Below are 20507 nucleotides of genomic sequence, written 5' to 3' on the forward strand. Positions count from 1 at the left end.
ATATGTGGTGGTGGTGTGTCCATTTATTGCACAACACAAAGCACCTACAATAATCCACTCCCTGCTGCGCCAGATAGTGGAAGATCCGGTTTTTTTTTGGTTTTTTTCACAGTGAATTTAATGTGAACATGTTTAGACAAGGACATCAAACGTCTTACCTAAATAAAAACAAATGCCTACACACAGAAATTTACAGCTAGTATCACACACAAAATTAAAACTGTGTCAACAAACGACAGTAAATTGAGTAAAAAATAGAATTTAATCATTTAAATACTCTTTCAAAATACAAACATTGATTTGAATTTTCTAAATAAGATAACATTAAGTCAGTTTTCATAATTATAACTGGCAATGTTAAATGTACATGGTGGCTATACAAGAAAATGTGTGAGGTTTGGTAATTTATTGTATTGCTCATTTATATTAATGTGCACATTAGTAATAGAACCTATAAATAATGGTAGAATTTGAACAGTGACACTACAAGCAATCTATCCACCCCCCCTCAAACCCATTGTATACTAGTAAAGATAAACAAGATGAACAAATCCCATCTTTGCATATAGGACTGAGTCAACAACAAGGAACCGCTTGGTAACAAAGAAATCGGAGACGAAAGTGTCCGTAAATGGAAACAAGACAAAAAAAAAAACAGCTAATTTGGGTCACATTCTGCCAGATATCTGAACCTGCTTCATAGCGCTAACCATTGCTAATGTAGTACTGTTGTTCTGCAGCTGTGCCATCTAATAACGCAGGATTATTTAGTCAGATACACCCTTAAAATAACGTAAACAGAAATCAACTCAAATTCAACAAATTCGCTGTATCCGATATTTAAAATTTAGTCGTTTCTCCAGTTAGTTAGCCCTCTGTAGCCTTACTATGCCCCTACATTTATAGTGCCTTTTAAATTTGATCCCTAAACTAAAAACTCCCTACTCCCCCGAAGAAAAAGAACATTGATTACATCCCGCATGAAAAGCTTGATTTCAAACCCACACCAGAGAGTCACACTGTAAATACCCTTATGTCCTAAGAGGGAAACTGTATGAAAACTAAGTTTTTAACCTTTACAAACATCATCACACAATAAGCTGCACAAATATTGTGATGGGGGAATCAGTATTACATCTGCTGGCTTTATTAGCTTCCACTACAAATTGCATGTTTGTTTATTTAAATGGAACTGTACATAGCTAAAAGAGTACTGACCGTTTGGTCTCTAAATAGTTATAGGGATCTGATTTTCTTTCTTCTTTTTTTTTTAAACATCAGATATTGTGGTTTTTTTGCTTACCTAAATGATCATTTACACTGTGACTATACAAACAGTTCTAATAAAGAATAGGACCTTCAACACGTTACCAGACAAGGTTTCAACATCCAAAAATAAGATGTTGCATAAGCTGAATGTCTTGTAGCCCTGAGCACCATTCCAGGGCGCGGGTTCAGGTTCACTAGGTGTGCATCCACAGAAGGAGGAGGAGGAGGAGGAGGAAGGATCTTAAACTGAACCACTCAAGATCTTTTATGCAATGTTCGTCATTACTGCAGAAAATGCAGCAAACTCTCACCACACACATCAGCAGTCATAGTGTTACAAGGTACAGCTCAAATATGAAAGAAGTGTTTTTCTTTTTTAGACACGCAGCTGCAGAGGTCAAAGTGGGGTTGTAGTGGAGGAGGGGATTATAAAAACAAGCGAATGAGGCGGATCCATTGCTTGTCCAAACCGCAGTCATTGCCATCAAAGCTTTAATGTCGAAAAGTTTGTGTTCTTCCCTGATCTTGTTTCCACTGCACACGATCACAAGGGTGCATGCTGGAAGCCAGGTTTTTGCCATCAGGATGTCCACGAAACACGTAACGTTATGGATGCACCAGAACGTCTCAGTGGCTTCATGTTAAATAACCTTCTTATTTAACTTGTAAAAAAAAAAAAGAAAAAAAAAAGAGCTGTAGTCTTTCCTGTTTTCCACCCATACATCCTATATTCCAAGAATACAAGATGATAGAATAACAAAATAATGAGCACTTAGGGTCCAATGTTTGGAGAACTGATACACTAATACTAATGAGCATCTTTTTGTTTTTGCCTATGTTTTGAATGTCACAGACAATATTGCTTTTAACATATTGCAAGTATCTCCTATGATTTGCCTACCCCCCCCCCCCCCCCCCCCCCCCCCCCCCCCCATGCACCTTAATGGACCCTCAAGCTTTACGCCCGACGTCTTAATATGGCTTTTCTGTGCAGATGTAGCATCATGTTAAAAAGGCTACACGAATTGCAGTCAGTCATCGCGTACCTAAAAGTTAAGTGGGAAAGTATTTTTATTTGATGCCATGACAAAGCTTTCCATGAAGGATTTAAAATATTATGCCGTCACTCATGGATCTTGGAGCCTTTAACTGGAGCCTGGCAGGTACCTCATGGTGTAAAAAACAAAATCCCTCGTAAAAATGTAATTTCCTTGTACCTTCTTTGTTCACGCAGCTTAAAATGAGAAGCATAAATCCCTCATTATTAGTTCTTTAATAAAAACGTTCCTTTTTTTTTGTTTTATAAACCGCTTGTCCACTCTTGTAGACCAGCTCTCTGTCATTTCTTTTTTTCCCCCTTTACTTTGTCTTTTGCTCCACGCTCTAAGGAGAGTCCATCATGGCTTCCAGCATCTCCAGAAATAGTTTATGCATGGGAACACCACCGCGGGTCTTGATGCTGTAGAAGGTGGTCAGAGCACGGCCAGCAGTCTGTCGGAGGAGAGGCAATGTTAAAAGGAGGCGTCCGGCCCGCTGGGGGTCGTCTGGGCGCCGCTGACACTCCAGCTCCAGCAAGCCCTGGTGGAGCAGGTCCCGGAGCTTCTGCACAGCGTCCATGTCCTCGATGTAAACAGAGTCTGACAGAACAGCAGGAGCACGTGGTTAGAAACTATGTAGCCTGGTTAAGACTTTTGTCCCACATTTGTCAGCAATCTTTCTAAGAAAATCAAAGTGTTTTAGTTGAATTAAAATGGAATATGTTAGAAGAATACATTTTTTCCATATTGCATTCCTAAGCAACAACCCAAGCTGCAGACTCTACTACAACTTCCCACTGTTGCTAATTTAACTACATTGTCCTTGATTTTTCCCCCTCTCTAAAGTATAAATAGCATTGAATGTAGCTATGAGCTGGACAAACAACAGTTTAATTCATTCAGCTGGTGTTGCCAGAGCACACCTGCAGGTTCGACAAAGTTTTCCTGCTCTCTGCATAATTCATTTGTAAAACTCAGTGAATTGCAAACAAAACAACAGGTTTAATGGGTTTTCTTTCTGGTCGATTACTATTAACTAACGCTTGTTTAGTAAGTACAACCCTAACAATCTGTTGTTCTTCAGCACAAATATCTATCTTATAATGGCTAATGTTTAGAGAAATGTACACATAGATCTGTATTCTGGCCTGAAAATGCCAATGTATACCATGCTGGCACCAATCAGAATTGTGTTGCTGATTTTCTAAAAGGTTTTTACAAAGCTCTGACCTTCTAATGTCTAATGTTTTTGCCAGTTTTTCTTCTCTTCCAAGAAAGAACATTGAAATTATTTTTATAGCCTTCCTTCCTTCCTTCTTTCCTCCCTCCCTTCCTTCCTTCCTTCCTCACTCATGCCTGTGTGAGAGTTTTTACAGTTTAAACTGGCTTCAGCATCTTATATTAGCAGTTAGCACAGTTAGCGTGACTAGTGCAGAGGGCCCCTGTAGATGATAACAAGGGGAGCTCAGAAGGTCGTTGGATTGCCCCTACCTTCTGTCCAGGAGCTGTTTCAGAACTGCTATAAGTAGAGCGGACTGATCATAAGAGACTCCTTTCATCCTCTCCATGACCTTTTATAACTTCTGCCATCAGCCAGCGGCCAGTAGTGCAACATCTAAATCCGAATCACCAGACTTCACAGCTTTCTGCCTTAAGATGTAAATACCTAATCTGCTGTTAAGATTATGCATTAATTATTTATGTTTTATCTAATTAATGTTCTTTCACACTCATTAAGATCCAATAGAAACTCTCTTATTTTGTTGCATAGGTGTAGAGTGAAGAGACAAGAAAATGATTTGGATTTGAAGGGTTTTGGTGATTTCTGCTGAAGTGACGTAGAAACTGTACTGTGTGGATGACCTATGACTGTCCCTTCTAATAGTTAATTCCAAGCACACTTCAACCCTCAGCCTTAAAATAAAAGGACGTTACTGAATTAAATTTGCCACTAGTTGTTTACTGTGCATTTAGTTTGTCAGCATAATCCACATATCTGGAACTGGTGTTCAAGTTGAAGTACCTGAGTTTGTGAGCGCAATGGCTTTTAGCATGACAAACTCCTCCCGGTCCACATTTAGAGCACGGAAACGGCGGGCAAGTTGGCTAATAGCGGCGTTTAGCTCCGTCAGTCCAGCGACACGTGACATTTCTTCATCAAGGACAAAATCCTCAGCAAAAACCACCTCGTCCTCACAGCCAATGGAGCGGTAAGCTACACCCAGCACTAGCACCTCCAGCCACACTGACTGCAGCACTGACATCTGGTCTGCTAGAGACAGAGACAGGAAGCCTGCAGGAGACGAGACATAAACAGAGATCCAGAAGGTTTGTGAGAAGAACATAACGGGTTCTTACATTTCTAGTTACTGTAGGGAGCAGCTCATCCGACTCTAAATGACAATACACCTAAAGAAATGCTAATATCTCATCTGAACCCCTGATGTGCTTCTAATCTTCAAACATATCAGGGATAAGACAAATGACTGTTTTCACCTGTAACAAAGCATCAACAGTTACCTTGGGATTTGTGCATCATGGAGCCTTCCTTTAGCATCCTGACTGTAATACATTCAGGAGCAGTGGGGCAGTTAAAGGCACAGTGCCACAAAAATACCATCATATTCTTCCTCAAATGTCTGCCACCACTCCCAGGAAGCAACTGCGCTGACGTCCGCTACGTTCCACCTAACATTAAAGCAGTTTGATTCATTATAACCTTGACCAATCCAATAAAGACTGGTATTTAGAGTCTAGTAGAGGTTTTCATACCCCCATTACCTTCTCATATTATGTCATGCTACAATGAGCTTTAATGTATTTTATGCAATAAATCACAACAAAGTGGTGCATAATTGTGAAGTGAAAGAAAAGTGATACATGATATTCAAGTTTAAAAAAGTGTTGTGTGCATTAGTATTCAGGCCCCAGAGTCAATAGTAATCATGTTTTGGTAAAGTTGCAGTTGAAAATTTTTCGGGGTTTATCTCTTCCAGCTTAAAACACTTTTCCAATTCATCTTTATTTAGATTGGATGGATGGTAATAGTAAACATAAAGTGATAGGTCTTGCCACATTTTCTTAATTAAATATAGGTCTGTGTGTTGATTAGGTCCTTCTGAATATGCAGTCTCAACTCTTCTAACAGGTTTTTTTCCATGATTGCTCTGTATTTAGCTCCACCCATCTTCCCATCAACTGACGAGTGCCGTACGGTTTTAGTTTTTCTTCACACAAAGTGTCAAAAATATAAGTTTTGGTCCCCTCTGATGCCTTCCTCCACATGTTTGCTGCATCCCCTACATGGCTTATGGCAACCTTTAAACGGGACGTATGGATTTCTTTCCTCTTGCCACTTTTCCATAAAAGCCAATTTGGGGAGTGCATGGCTAAAAGCTGTCAACAGATTCTCCTGCCTGAGCTGTGGATCTCTGCATCTCCTCCAGAGTGTTCAGGATTTCTCAGCTGTTTATTTTAATAATTTTATTATGGGGCATCAAAATAAGGGGGATGGAATACAAACCCCTCGCATGCTTTTCAAAAGTATTTTTAAAACTACTTTTCCTTCCAGTTCTCAAGTATGCATGACTTAGTGTTGTCCATCACATGAAATCCCAATAACAGATTTCGATTGTATCGTGTCGAATTGTGAATAAGGTGTGAATACTTTTGGAACGCACTATAAACGGTATGTTGGTGATGATCAATTGGAGGAAAAAAGAGAAACAAACAATAAAAACAATGTAGACGAGTGTATGAACATGTGAAACGTTTGTCATCATCTAGGAAAATCCTATTGGACAAAAAACACACAAAATCATTCAAACTTTTAGCCTCTTAGAACGCATGATTAAAATCATTGTTGTTGAGAAATGAATTGACTGTGTGAATAATAAAATAAAAAACAGAGAACTAAGAGGTTACTGTCTGATGCCTCCAGGGCATCATTAGATCCTCTTTGGATCCATCTTTCAGAGATTATTACACATCAGTGGAGCATCCAGAAAAGGACACAGCAGATGCTGCTGTGAATGAGTAAGTCATAGCCTCGTAGTAGAGATGTAGATAATAGATAATTACCTTTTGGAAGTGATCATGACAAAAGAGTTTGACTGAACCCAACGTCAGTGGAGGGGGGGAAAAAACTGTATTTGTAAATCCACACTTGCAGGTAATAAAAATAACCAAGCAATCCTTTTAAATGACAAGGAAGTATGTCAGCGTGAGCGCTGCAGCAGAGAGGCCGTTGTTCCTGCTCAAAGGTGATGAATTTTTAGAACAGTCTGATCATTCTTGCGCAGTCACAACACCATAAATGCCTCCTTTAAAGAATACTGCAGCAATTAAGTGTTTTTGTAGGCTCATCATGACCTAATTATTACAAGCCCTATGCTCTGCAGGTTTCTGAGGCTCCTAAATACATTTACCATGACGTTTGGCTCTAGCCAGCCTTTAGTATCAGATTTACACTGCTCATTCAGAATGATCAACATACTCCTAACAAGCTGACGGTGCATTTACTACTATACAGTAAAAGCAGATTTCCTAAATCTCTTCCATTGCTGCTATACTATAGGTGCCTTTCAATCTGTCACCGTCTCTAACCAGGAATGTGTTTGGCCCAGCCGATGATCACAACCAGCTCGCGGTCAGCGAGGTCGCAGAGTGTGGTGAGCGTGCGCTGTGCCGTGTCAGGCTGCAGAGGGTCGGGCATAGCAAACAGCTTTTCAGGTTCTGCCACTAGCAGGTGAGACACAATGATGTTGGAAGAACCTGCAACACAACACAAAAAAACAGTTAATGAGCCTGCTAAATCAAAGCCAAACTGATTCCCATAACTCTTAATCTACACAAATATAGCAAACTGATCTTAGATTAATACGCCCCATTGCACCACTTCTGACTGTAGTCCCTTCTCTGGGAAGAGACTTGCTTAGTTCTTCTTCTGATTGCACCCATACTTGTTTCGCTAGTGGTGCTGCGGCTGGAGTTGTTTAACAACAAAAATGAAGCTTGCGCCAATTAGTGAAGTGTATTTACAGACGAGCTTATTACAAACCATCAATGCATCTTTGTTAGCAGTAGAGGGCGCCCTTTTCAGCCCAAATGCATTTTTTGTCATTTTACAGACACTTTCAATGGATTCCCTTTACACTTCAACTGAGCGACAAGTAAAGGAAAAGAGACTGGCTATTTATTGAAGTCCAAATGTGATTTCTCAACTGCCTAAATACTCTAGTACAATGTTACTCTTATCGTTATTACAGTTTTGAAACAATTTGGGTTGTTTAGAAACAATTTAAGTCTGAAAAGATGAAAAAAAGGTAAATGTTACTCTCTAAACACATTAATTATCTGAGTGAATTGTAGATCCGTTTAATTATGTTACTTTAATTAATCTCATATTGGATGGCTAGTTCAGTGAGCCATATAAACACTACTTTATGGTGTTAATAAAAATAAACTAATAAGATACATGTAATGTTGATATATATTTTTACAGTTTCTACATAGATATTACAATGTAATAGGCTCAGGTCAAGCTGAGTTTATTTGTATTTGTTGCACAAACAAAGTACGCAGGCCAAATGAACTATTTGCACAAATAAACATTTTCTTTGAGTATGCTGAACACCAAACGGGTAAAAAAAATAGGCAAGATAAATGTCACCTTTTTCATTCTCTTTAGTCAGAGAAAGAGGGGCGCTCTGATATGTTGCATTCTCCACCTCTGGGCGCCTTTTGTATTTCTGCCTTCCACCCCGGACTCTGTCCAGACGTACTCCTAAATCACAGAACATACTTACACCAACTCTGAGCTAAGCCAATCAGTCAGCAATTAACATATAGAGTAACATGAAAAAGCTGAGTAATGATCCAGAAGGCTACGTCAAACACGTACCCTCTTTCAGCATGCCTACTTTGAGGCACTTGGTAAAGCGGCATGCTTGGCAAGCCTTTCTGCGCCGTTTGGTGATCTCACACTCATTTGATGCAGGGCAGCTGTATTCAATATTACCTTAATGAGCAGAGAAAACAGCAGTTTACATTTAATCAGATGCCAAAGAAATCTAAACAGAATAAGCATCGGGTATGAATGTATGTCATAAGTGTGATCTTATGCAACAATCAAAGGTACCTAACATACTTTCTTCATCATCGATTCTTTATTTAGCTCACTATCAGCTACCAAACATGATCATTTTATTACATCTTTAGCAATTTCTCAACATCTCACTGACACTATCCCTCATAAAGGCATAATGAACACATATTAAGGACACAGACAAATGATATGCTTGTTGTGTTATACCAACAAATCTGTTTCACCACACACACCTTGAATGGTTCTCTTGAAGAAGGCTTTGCAGGCCTCACATGATGCCACACCATAATGATAACCCGAAGCCACATCCCCACACACCAGACACAGCCTCTTGGGCAGCGTGCTCAGGGCGTACTTGCATCGCCCCGCTCCGTTACCAGTGGAGCCCTCGTCCGCCCCATCACCCCCCTCCTCTTTGAAATGACAGCGCAGGGCCGGAGTGTAGAGGGGCGGCGAGTAACGCTTGGCGCCATCTCCTCTGGTTCCCCCACCTCCACTCTGAGAGGAGTCCGAGGAGGCCCCACCGGGACTTGTGCGACCTCCCCCGCCTCCTTCTGGGCTGCTCGGTTCCGCCTTTATGTAGACATCCGAGCGACGTTCCCGGGAAGACATGATGCCTGACGGATGAAAACATAAACAAAGAAAGGTCAAAGTAAATACTGGTGTAGAACACTCAAACTCACATGTGTTTGCCCTTTGAACCATATTACAGAAAGCTAAAGCTGACTGTGTCGCAAGAGCTTATACTGGGCAGTTTCACTTTCATCAGAAACAATTTAAATACCTAGCAGGTGACCTATCAGTATGGACGGAACCAAAACAACCACCATTTTCAGTCACATGCTTCCTATGGTTTAAAATCCTTTTTATGAGATCCCAGAGAAACTGCTGGAGCAATTGTAATTCTCCTGGCCTGTTTTGAGAAGAGGGTATAGCACCTGCCCCTCCCCAACCTGTTGCTGCGTACTCCCGGTCAGAACGCTATAGGAAAGCTGCTACACCTTTCCTGACATCCAGAAAGACAAATTTAGGCTCTGAATAGCACAGACAGGTGTCATGGCATGAATGCCAAAAGAGCGCTCTTATGAAGGTCACCCTGCACACTGCAAACGCTAACAAACTGTCTAACAAGCACTTTACTCAAGCAGAGAGCGAATGTCCTTGAGCAGCTAATATGAACTTGTTATATTTGTTACTCTAAACAGTGCAGAGCAGCAAAAACGTCTAATAATATAGTATTATTTTAGCTGCAGAAGAAATAATTGTTGACTACTAATCGTTTTAGAGTAAGGCAACTGGATCATGTTCTACACTTTTAACATGTTTTTGTAAACACTGTGAAACCATGCTAGGTTGTACTATGAGACTCTCCTGCTGGGCCATGCCTAATGTCTTAGAATGTTGCCGTGTTTTATCTCAACAACGGTTATAATCATCCATCCATTGTGTTTCCTTTATCCGAGATCGGGTCACAGGGCCAACGGGTCCAGGAGGAAACCCCTAGACATCTCTCTTCCCAGCGACATCATCCAGCTCATTCTGAGGGATCTCAAGGCGTTCCCAGGCCAGACGGGATATATATAGTCCCTTCAGCGAGTTTTGGGTTATCGCCGGGGTCTCCTCCCAGTGGGACGTGCATGAAAAACCTCCAAAGAGAGGCGCCTGGGAGGCATCCTGATCGGAGAATTATAAACTTACTATTTTACTTTCTGAATTTCTTTTGAGTGCTTTCTTCCAACATAGAAGTAGGTTTACACCGAACAACCTGGTTGCTGATAAAACATAATACAAAAACATTAATTTGTTCAAACTCCTGGCTAAAGCTCCAGAAATCAAGAGTTTATCACTTCTAACATGTGGGCAATGTTATAACCTAAATTCAGTTTTCTAAATCATAACAAACAGAAAGAAAAAAATGTAATCAATATTCTCCGTGCTGAGAAAGCTAAACATCTAGCTGAAGACTTCATCTCTCCAGAGCTCAGTCATTTACAGTCATCCTCACGTCCATGCTGGTGAGCCTTTGCATCAGCCCGGTTTGAGGTCTGAACTGATGCCACGGACAAGTCATGAGTTGACTGTAAACACAGTCGTGTTAAAGGAAAATAGAAACTCTCAACACAAACTGTGGTGTTAAATCTGTAGCGATCCAATCGGAACCCTTTTCCCCGGCCTACGAAAGAACAAATGAGGAGCAAGATTCCAGTCAGTGTTCCTGCTGGAGTCATGGACAGTGGAAAGCACCTTGATTTTTAAACAGCAGAAGTACGCCCTACTTCATTTAAAACGAACAGGGTCACTTCGTGCATTATTGGTGCTCTTTCTTTCTTGCTTGCTTGCTGTTTTTAACCTAACAATCACAAAATAACATTTAACACTTTACAGTAAAACTCTATAGTCCTAAGATGATCCCGACAGTGTGAAGTCTATCGCTTGTGTTTCTAGTCGTTAAAACAGCCAAGGTGACAGAATGAAGGTCACTGTGCTCATAAACAGTGGCCACTCCTCCTTCAGACCCAGAGATATGACTTATGTTCGAGTAATGCAGTAAGGCTACTGCAGTAACCTGCGAGTATGGCGAAGCCCGTGAGAGGATCTCAAACTTATAAAAGAAATGAAGAAAAAAACTAATCAGGCACACCCCTGTGTATCCACAAAAGTTTAATATTTTAGACAATACTGTATCATTTTCAAGAAATTCATTCAAAATGAACCCGAATGTATACTTTGGTAGTTCCAAGATTGTCTTACAAAATCCAAATTATTTACTGTATATCTTAAAAGGTAGCACACTGCCTCTTCCAAATGCAAGCCCAACATGCTTTTAAAAGGTAACTCAGTGTCCAGTAACTAGTTCTGAAGTCAACATGGCTCTTTGACTATTGCAAACAAGACAATAAGCCTAAAAGCAGTCCGATCTCTTTGATACATCACTTATTAATATTACAGCAGGCATCTATTTCTCAAGGCTTTTCTGCTGTGAAGGAGTGAACAGACAAATGAAAGGATATATGTGCAAAGCTATCACAGCATAACTTCACGTGTATAAATTCATTCATAATATAGATTTAAATTTTCTAAATTACAAGCCAACAAAGAGAGGTAGTCCACAAAGGTATGGTTTACAGCTTTCACTCAAGCAGACTAAAACAGCTGACTCGCAGGGGGAACATCAACATCATGAACTGTGGTCTGTGTCTTTTCCGTCCGGAGGTTTTGAAATCATCACTGAAAACATTCTGCTCTTGTTCCCACCTAACAGATCAATGCATGAGGAGGATGGGGTCTGTGCAGCCTAAATAACCTCAACCCCACGTGACTTTTGAGCTTTGCCTGCGTGCATACTGGCAGTCAACTTCAACAACCATAGTCCTATTTTTCCCCTCAGTTATCCAGATAGCCACATGGCAACAACTGAATTTGTGAGGAGTTGCACGATGTACGATAGATTGTTTTAACGCTGCACTGCAGGGACCTTTAAATTCATTGAAATCTTTTGAGAAACCACTTTTCATTTGCATTTTTAATTTGTTTCTCTGAATTCCACATTTTAGAACATGCATGTGAAACTGTATTTGTTTCTGAAGAAAAAAAAAAACTATTTGATGGCAAACCCAATTAAAAACAGCAACATTTTCAATAAATTCTATTATAATAATGGATCTCATAGCCTCCAAATACGTCTAGTTTGCAATCAGAGGCCTCATGGGACATCAGTCAGCGACGGCACAGTCTTAACTTGCACTGCATCGAGTTTGTTCCAAGTCTTTCTGTACACTGTTATGTTTTAACTGCGTCAACTGCTTGTAAACGCTGTGTAGAACGGCGTCTGCTGACAACGTTTAGAGTCAGATATGACTCACATCACTCTATGCATTTATTTAACGTGACCCCAGTGTTCATGCTCTGCTTTACACAAACAGTATGCTGATAACACACTGCTGTTACTAATCTGCTACATACCTTTCCATTTATTACCCAGTTGTCGTGAAGGTGATCAAAGCTGTTCAATATTAAGACATGTAAAATGGGTTCAAGACCTATTTAAAGGGAAAAAACGAGAAGCTCCCAGTGCCCCAGAGCTAATAGGAAAACAGAGTCAGTTTTCAAAGTCTATAAACAAAATCTCATAAACTGTCTGACTGTACGATACAACAAAGGCAAAATTTCAGCACCTGCTTCTAAAACGCTCATCGCAAAATAAGTACTCCCTGATAAAGTGGATATTTCAAACCTATAGGTGCTGGCACAGTTGCTTGGAGTTTGCCCTCTCTGGATGTCAGGACTGTTGGGCAAGCAGAAAGGGCCCAGGCTGTTTAAACTTTAGCTTAGTAGAGTTGTAAAGCAAAGTGAATCCCTTATTTAACCCCAACAGACCCTGTGCATGAATCTAGATTATCAACAGTGGGATTAGGCAGACCAGTTCCTCTTCCATGTGCACCGCTGGCCACCACGACATATGCTTTGGCAGAAAACATAATAAAATACAATAAACAGTGAAACACATACACGCCATTATAATAGCTACATAGTTGATAAGAGGTTTAACTCAAACATAATTAAACCCATGTGTCAAGTTAAACACGGTTACAAATGTCTTATTAACTTCACCCACCATAGAAACGTGTTTTGCGGCCATGTAAACCCCTGCCAGCACTTTAGCATTAGCTAGCGTCCACATAACGAACACATTAGGATGACAGCTGTAGGTTAGCTAACCTTAGCTAACTAAGATGGCTAACTAATGTTAATCCTGACTGGCCGGCTTTCTCCTCTTCCATTGCGGTTTATTTTTGTCACATTGCCCGGAACAAGTCTGCGTCTTACCGTACAGCCGCGACCCCTACGGTACTTAAAGGTTAGGTCTGCCTGCGGTGTGGTCTCATGGCACAGGTTGGACAGGAGAATCAGTGTGCAGTCTGTCCGCCTCTGCTAGCTTGTTTCGGCTGCGTGTTCACATGGGCCGGGCCACATTGGCTTTCAGTAACAGCTGCTGTGATAAGGGTGGATCTGCTGTAGCAAAACACACTAGATCCGGGGGAGCTGCATCTAAATCTGTTTTATATTTGAAGTGATTGTTTTTCTATGGGAGCTTGATACACATTTTACCCCCATCTAAAAGCAGACACTAGGAATTTACTCCAGTTTATACTCTCTCCTGATGTTGGAGCAAAAACAAAGGTGTTTGCCACAACATGGCACTGCAGAAATATTCTATTTGAGCTATAATCCTGTTATGTCACCTTGCCCAGCTGACAGAAGGTCTAAATGATGAATGATCACTTTTATATCAGATTTAACAGGTAGGTCTGTGCCATACATTCTCTCGTTTCTGTCCTAATCCTCAATTACACATCGTCCACTCTTTTTTTATCGTAATTGTCTTCACATATATTAAAACTTAGTCTATTCCTACTTCTATTTTTTTTTTTTACCAATAAACTATTTAATACCCATGTTCTTTAAGTATCACTTTTTCGTAGTAGTCTAATATTTCAATAAATTATGGGCATCAATGATATAAAAAACCTTATGGATATTCATATTTAATTATCTATTTTCTTTTGCTCTCTATTTTAGTTGATTGCGTTTTTTATATGTAAACTCTGAATTAATATGACAAATTATGATCCCTGATCAAACCAACATAACTAAGTGATCTCCTGTAGGTGGGCATTATTTACCGGAGTCACATAACCACATTTTGAAGGAAGGAGGAGGAAGGTGGATGGACAGATTTGGGCCTTGTTCACAGTAATGTAGGCATTGCTCTGGTATGTTTTGGTGAAGAAAGAGCTGAGTTAAAAAGTAAAGCTGTTTGGTCTACCTACTTTCCGACTCTCACCAATGGTCCTGAGGAAAGGATCACAACCACATGTAACGAGATACCCAAATTCAAACTTCTACAATGAGCTTCCTTCATAGACGGGCTAGACTCTGCCTTAGAGATAGAGTACGAGTTTAGTCATCCAAAGGGAGCTCGGAGTAGAGTCGCTGCTCCTCTGCATCAAAAGAAGTCAGCTGAGATAGTTTTGCCATCTGATTAGGATGTCAACAAAACACCTCCTCATGGAGGTTTTCTGGGTATTTCCCACTAAGAGGAAACCCTGTGGCACACCTAGACCTCACTGGAAGGACTATATATCACTTCTGGCCTTGAACACATACCTGGACGTAACTATATTTCCTGACAGTTACAACGAGGGGATGGAAAAATCTATATTAAATCATCAAACATCACAAAGGAGGGGATGACTTCATTCATAGTTGGTTAGAAACTTAGAATGGAAGACAGCTTAGAGACTAAATGACCAGTTTCCCTTTGACCACCTCTGGTTTCTAAAGCTAACCCCTTCTACCCTTTATACGTTGTTCATTTCACTTCTGTCTTTAGTCTGAATGACTAATTTTTGAAAAAGACGTTAACAATGTCAGCTGAAGGTTCATCACAGGATTAAAGAGCGGTGAGTCACCCGGACATCGATAATCCTTACTAAAGCATAGTTTTGGTGGCCAAATATTTCATCAACATAAAAGGTAACGTGAGGATAGCTTACCTGTTTAGTGAACTGGAGCTTGAAACCTAGATATTACTCACTCCTGTTGGCAGATCACTGACTTGTTCTTGCTGCAGGTTGACTTCTGTAGGTATCAGGACATCTGCAAAGTAAGCAAAGTAAAGAGCTTTGAGTTTCATCCCAGAGTTTAGAGCCAGAGCAAGACAATAGCTAGTTTATTGAAAATTAAATTCCTTTAATTATTTCAACAAAGGCTTATCATTTACAGTTATCTGGTATAGACACTGCCAACAAAGCCAGTTAGCAGTCACACAAAAGGTTTTAGGAGGATACTGTTTCAAAATGGCTAAAGTTTTCTGTCATACTGTTCCCAAAGTTTAAATCAACGGAGGTTTCTTTGGCTTACAGCAGCATAGACTACCATAATGTTCCCCCTCCCTAACCTGTTGCTGCACACAGTTGGTCAGCTGGCTGAAAGAAGGCCACCACACTTTTCTCTCACTTATAAGAAAGAAATATTTGGCTGTTTGGAAATATATTACGTTGAAAAATTGCTGCTTTTCTGTCTCTGATAAATCGGTTGGTTTGAAATATTGGCTGAAATGGCATTATAGGAAAAAAATATTCAAGTATACTACAAGTACTACTATTATTCAAGACTATTGTACTATAAGAATTTTATATCAGTCCATGGCTTCTGCCAACAGTCTTGGTTTCTCGATCAAAAATCATGTGTATACTCTTGTAAAAAAAGACAACTTTCTTTGTAAATATAAATACACCCTGTGTGTCTATGCAGAGTCTTCACCCTACCCTCCCCCCTGAATGCTGCATGACACACTCCAAAGGTCACAGTCACAGGAATGCTTGAAGGACAGACGGAGTGAAGCCAACACCTTGTCCCTCATTCATCTAAAGTCGCGTAAGCAGAAGTTTGGTTACTACTCTCTGTAAATAATTAGACAAGTGAGTTGAGATTGAAAGAATTTTACACTGAAAAAAAAGAATGCATTATTGTTAATGTTGGAAAGTGAAATGATCACTCTAATAAAAATATTTGTAGTTTTTCATCCTGAACTACTGACTGGAATAAAAATCTACTTTTCTAGTAATAAAATGTTGTTACCCGAGCTCACAGTCCAGCACTTACCAAGTATTAAATGGCTTTATTGTTATTATGGGTTAGTCAGAGGCAACTGCCAGATAATCACACAGACTGCACATTAAACTCAGTTTGAGGTTTTTAAATGCGGCGCTCTGTGGAGCTGGAGCAGCAACCCAGTGGTGACCTTGCCTACTGATCTTGGACCGGTGAAAGGTTAATTGCCAAAGTGGATTATGCCTTCAGATCACTGATCCCAATCCTGTTCCGGCAGGCACGGTGACTTCCATAGTTCAATGCATTACAATCGAGATGAATACCTCGACATACTAAAACACATTTGCAGAGTAAATACATAGTTCTGGAACTGCTGGGTGTTCTGAATATTCACGATTTGTCTTATGAGTGCGGAGCTGCGGTGAATACAGAAGGACCTAAAACATCCACTGCATCAACTAAGCCAAATCCCTGCACTCTTCGTCCACTCCATTTGTGTTCGTGCATACTATTTTTATTACTATCATTTAGCAGAAGTATTTGATGGGAGCATGATGATTAACCATTAGACAGACTGACAGAGCACACGCGTGAATTAGCATGGAGATCACATGAGAGGATTGTAAGGGAGACAGGAAGCGTGTGCCGCAAATTATTACACAATTTGTGCAACTACTTATTCAGCGGATTGTGCCCCATAGCCCAATAACACGGTCAGGCGAACTTAGAGCTCTGTCAGGCGAGTCGTGCTTTGCACATCAGGCAATCACCAAGGCAAGCCCAGGAAAAAAAAAAAAAAAAAAAACATTAATATTGCCTCATACCCACAGCCCTGATAGTATAAGACATGGTACTTACAGGTAGATAGAGAAGCATCGCGTTGTTCTTATTCTGTCTGAAGTCAGTCAAGTCTTTAGGGCAGGGAAGTCACCTGGACTGCTATGATTGCGCCTGGGCTTCTATTTTCACATCACGTCACTTTTAAACCACCTCACAGCGCAAAAGGTGATAACAACAACAACCGGCGACAGAAAGCTCTACCCGGCTGCTCGCTCCTGGACACTGGCGTTATCAATTCCCGTTTAGGCTTCTACAACTAGGCTGCATTTGAATATTGACGTCAAGACATGAAGAAAAATAAGAACTTCCGCTACGAGTTATTAACAATAAAACAATTACAAACATTTTTTTTTTTTGCAACTTCTCTCAGACCGATTGACGCTTTAAAACTTGAAACTAAGACAACCGTGCAAAAAGTAAAGCTCCACGTAAATAATCCAGAAAAGGTCTAAAACCTTAGAAATGCATGTATCTGACAAAGACAACACAAAACGTAATTTTATTTCTCGAGCTCAGCTGATGAACTTCCGCTGCTCTCCGCGCGTCCTCCCGCTAGCCTGACGAACTTATGACGCAGCCTCTGTCTCGTGCTCCTCTCCTCCCTCTCCTCAGATTGGGTCCGCTGTTTCTCCGTTACGTCCGTCAACACCTCCACCACCGTCATCATCAGCGTTAAGACAAGGGTCTGCAACCCCAAAATAAAATAAATCCAATCAATTTAGCTTTTATCGTGACGTCGCCCAGGTAACTGATTCAGATTCTGTGCCGCCCACAACACCTACTTCGCTCATGATCGACACGGATTTAAATACATTTTTACATGCAAACAGATTATGCGTTTTTATGTTTTGTTATATATAAAACTGCTTGCAGATGTTTTGTTCAGTTATTTTAAGTCGAAATACTGGAGTGTTGTAGAGAGATTGAGCTGCATCTCTTACGGGACACGACGATGGGAAATGTAGTCATGCTGCTGGTCTTATGACATTGACTGGGCTAAGTCCACAATCGCACTGATTGGAAAGAAGGAAGAATGGTTCAATGGGGCGAAAAGGGAAAAATATTAAGGGACGCAATAGGTTGGTCGTTTTCACTACGATATTTCCCGCTGTTCAAACTTTGCAGAGCTCCGCATCTCAGCATGGATTCCAACATACCTCATGTTAACAGCTGGCGCGTAAAAAGAGCAAAGTTGAAGGGCGTTTAACCTTTAACATTGACTCGTGCTCCGTAAATTATGGCAAGAACATGTAATTTTGTTCAAACTAGAAATTGGGTAAGTCTATACCCCCACCCCCAACGCTGACACCCCACCATTATATGCTTCTAAATTTAGCCCAGTCCCGTTCGCCTGTGTGTTCGGAACCGACGCGGTCACGCTCGCTTTGCCCCCTCTCTCGCGCTGTCGGAGCTGTTAGATCTTCATGTGGTCACATGCGCGCGGCGGCGGGGCTCGCGACTCAGTAGAGGGAAAAACTCCCGGTGTCGTCAGTGCGACCTTGAACAAGGTCATTCACTGCGCTGCAGACGCTGCAACTCTGCGGGGCTGCATCACAGGCTTCTGCTGCAGAGTCGGCATTATCCCGGGCGAGAAAGCCGTCACGCTGAAGAATTCACACGGCAACCGAAAAAACACGCGTGTTTTAAGCAGGTTGAGTTTTATGATTTGCTGGTTTATAATATATTCAGTCCAAGTCAGTGCATCGTGTATCCTACCGTGCAAAATGACTTGAAATATGGTTGGGTTGTTGGGAAGGTGGATGCCAGCTGGGGTCCCAAGTGTGCTCCTTATTGCAGGTCATGACCTCAGACAGGTGTAGGCTCATATGGTTTATAAATACCAAGGACCCATTGTGCCTGTAGCGCAAAAGCAAGTAAGTAATCAATCAGTGAGTCATAGATTGCACAAAAACAATATTCACCTTTATACAACCATACACTATAAAGAGGAATTGTGGAGGGTATTAAATATTTGTTGTCAATTTACCTAAATTTCAATCATGTATATTTGGCTAGGAATCAATTTTCCCTTTGTTTCCACTAAATATTGTTAATTTTGTATCATTATAGTCTGGATCACTTCGTGCCCTACTTTTTAGGGTAAGAAATGGTCCGCCACCAGATGTTTCCGTATCTACCATCCATATCCTAGTATGAGGAAATGTGGTTATATGGCTCCAAAAATATATTTACCACTAGATCAGAGGTTATATTCTGTTATATTTCATTGAAGTCGTTTTGCCCAAACAACATTCAGAACTGTGTATCACACATATGTTTACTATAGGCAGGTATAGGAAATGTCTCAGAGGTGGATACTAATTAACACATGTTCAGTACAAGATATGCACCGTTCCATATCCAAAAATTGGGTAATATATGATCAAATCTTCAAAGGTACAAAGTGGTAAGGGGAATAACCCAGAATCTTTGCCATTTTATCAATTTCTGTTAGTATTTTGCATCCATAACCAAGAAACATTTCATACTTGCATTTCAGTTCATATTTCTTTGTATTTAAGAATTTTCAAGGTTCATGGAGATAAATAGCCATAAAATCTTAAAATATGTTGTATAATTTAAAAAGATTGTCTATTAGTTTCTCCTCTTTCCATTCACTGAGGTTCTGATCTCCCGTTTGGGCCAGTTAACTCCAATGAGATATGACAAATTATGGCCCTTGATCAAACCAAATTAAGACTGAGCAATGGTAAGTATTATTATTGGAAACATAAAACCACATGTTCTTAGAGCAGACTTTGATTAAATTCTAAGAAATTACATTAAATCTGCAGTTGTCAAAGCTGGTATAAATGTCCCCCATGCGGTTATGATTTAATGCAAGGTCGATTCCGTATGTCCCTTTTGTTACCTAGGAAACGTTTTGGTAGTTTTGTATGCAGCTTTTAGATATTATAAATGAATATATCTTCTCAGTAAAGTTAAGAACCAGTCGTAGGACTTGTGGTAAGTAGGTTTCTGTGTTGGGCCAAGAGCTGAAATTTGCATCCAGCGTCAGCTAGCTTAGCAATAGCACTAATGCTAAAATATAATTTGCTAGGAACTTTGGCTTCTTAAACCCTAAGGCTGTCATTGCCACAGCACATCTTAGCTCTGGCTTTCAGGGAAGATGTTCACAATTTACCCTCAAAGAATATATTTAAAGCGATTTGTAGTATTTCGGTAATATTTATTGCCTTGGTGTCAAGCCCATTCTTATTATTTGGTTCTAATAAACCAGTTTAACAAACTACCTTAGTAATTGGCAAGTTCTTTATAGAAATTGGTTGATTTACCTTTTAAACTCACATAATAATAAACCAAAATAAGATTTATCAACTGTTCAAGCCCGTTTCATAACAGTGGATTCAGTATAGTAACCGTGCACTCACTTAAATATAAGGCTGAAGTAAAGCTGGTCTTGTTTGCTGCAGATTGATGGCCAAAAATGAGGAGCCAGATCCAAGCAAGGTTACCAAAAATGTAGTACAAGAGAAACACAGTTTAAAAATCTTAATAATGTCTTGTTAACTTTAAGCATTCAGATTTTACAAGTTAAGTTGTAATAATTACCCATAAGGTCAAGGTCTACCATTGTTTTCCTGAGCTAAGATCAGAGAACATGTTAATGAAGTGCA

At 40.2% G+C, this 20507-nt stretch overlaps 1 protein-coding gene across 2 annotated transcripts; it reads right to left on the minus strand.

The window, feature by feature from the left end:
- Positions 1 to 3: 3 nt before the first annotated feature.
- esrra (estrogen-related receptor alpha) lies at positions 4 to 17633 on the minus strand. Of its 2 annotated transcripts, XM_047378449.1 has the most exons (8): positions 16888 to 17633; positions 14970 to 15072; positions 8646 to 9029; positions 8209 to 8325; positions 7978 to 8091; positions 6912 to 7079; positions 4330 to 4599; positions 4 to 2906 (listed from the first exon to the last, which is right to left on the minus strand). In XM_047378449.1, exons 3-8 carry the CDS (start codon positions 9022 to 9024, stop codon positions 2653 to 2655), a joined length of 1302 nt encoding a protein of 433 aa, XP_047234405.1. In that variant the 5' UTR covers positions 9025 to 9029; positions 14970 to 15072; positions 16888 to 17633; the 3' UTR covers positions 4 to 2652. The 2 variants fall into 2 exon arrangements, with proteins under 2 accessions (XP_047234405.1, XP_047234406.1); XM_047378450.1 differs by lacking the exons at positions 14970 to 15072; positions 16888 to 17633 and adding an exon at positions 13240 to 14429.
- Between the last annotated feature and the right edge of the window lie 2874 nt (positions 17634 to 20507).

This window comes from Girardinichthys multiradiatus, chromosome 11 (assembly GCF_021462225.1).
Source record: "Girardinichthys multiradiatus isolate DD_20200921_A chromosome 11, DD_fGirMul_XY1, whole genome shotgun sequence".
Classification (NCBI taxonomy): domain Eukaryota; kingdom Metazoa; phylum Chordata; class Actinopteri; order Cyprinodontiformes; family Goodeidae; genus Girardinichthys; species Girardinichthys multiradiatus.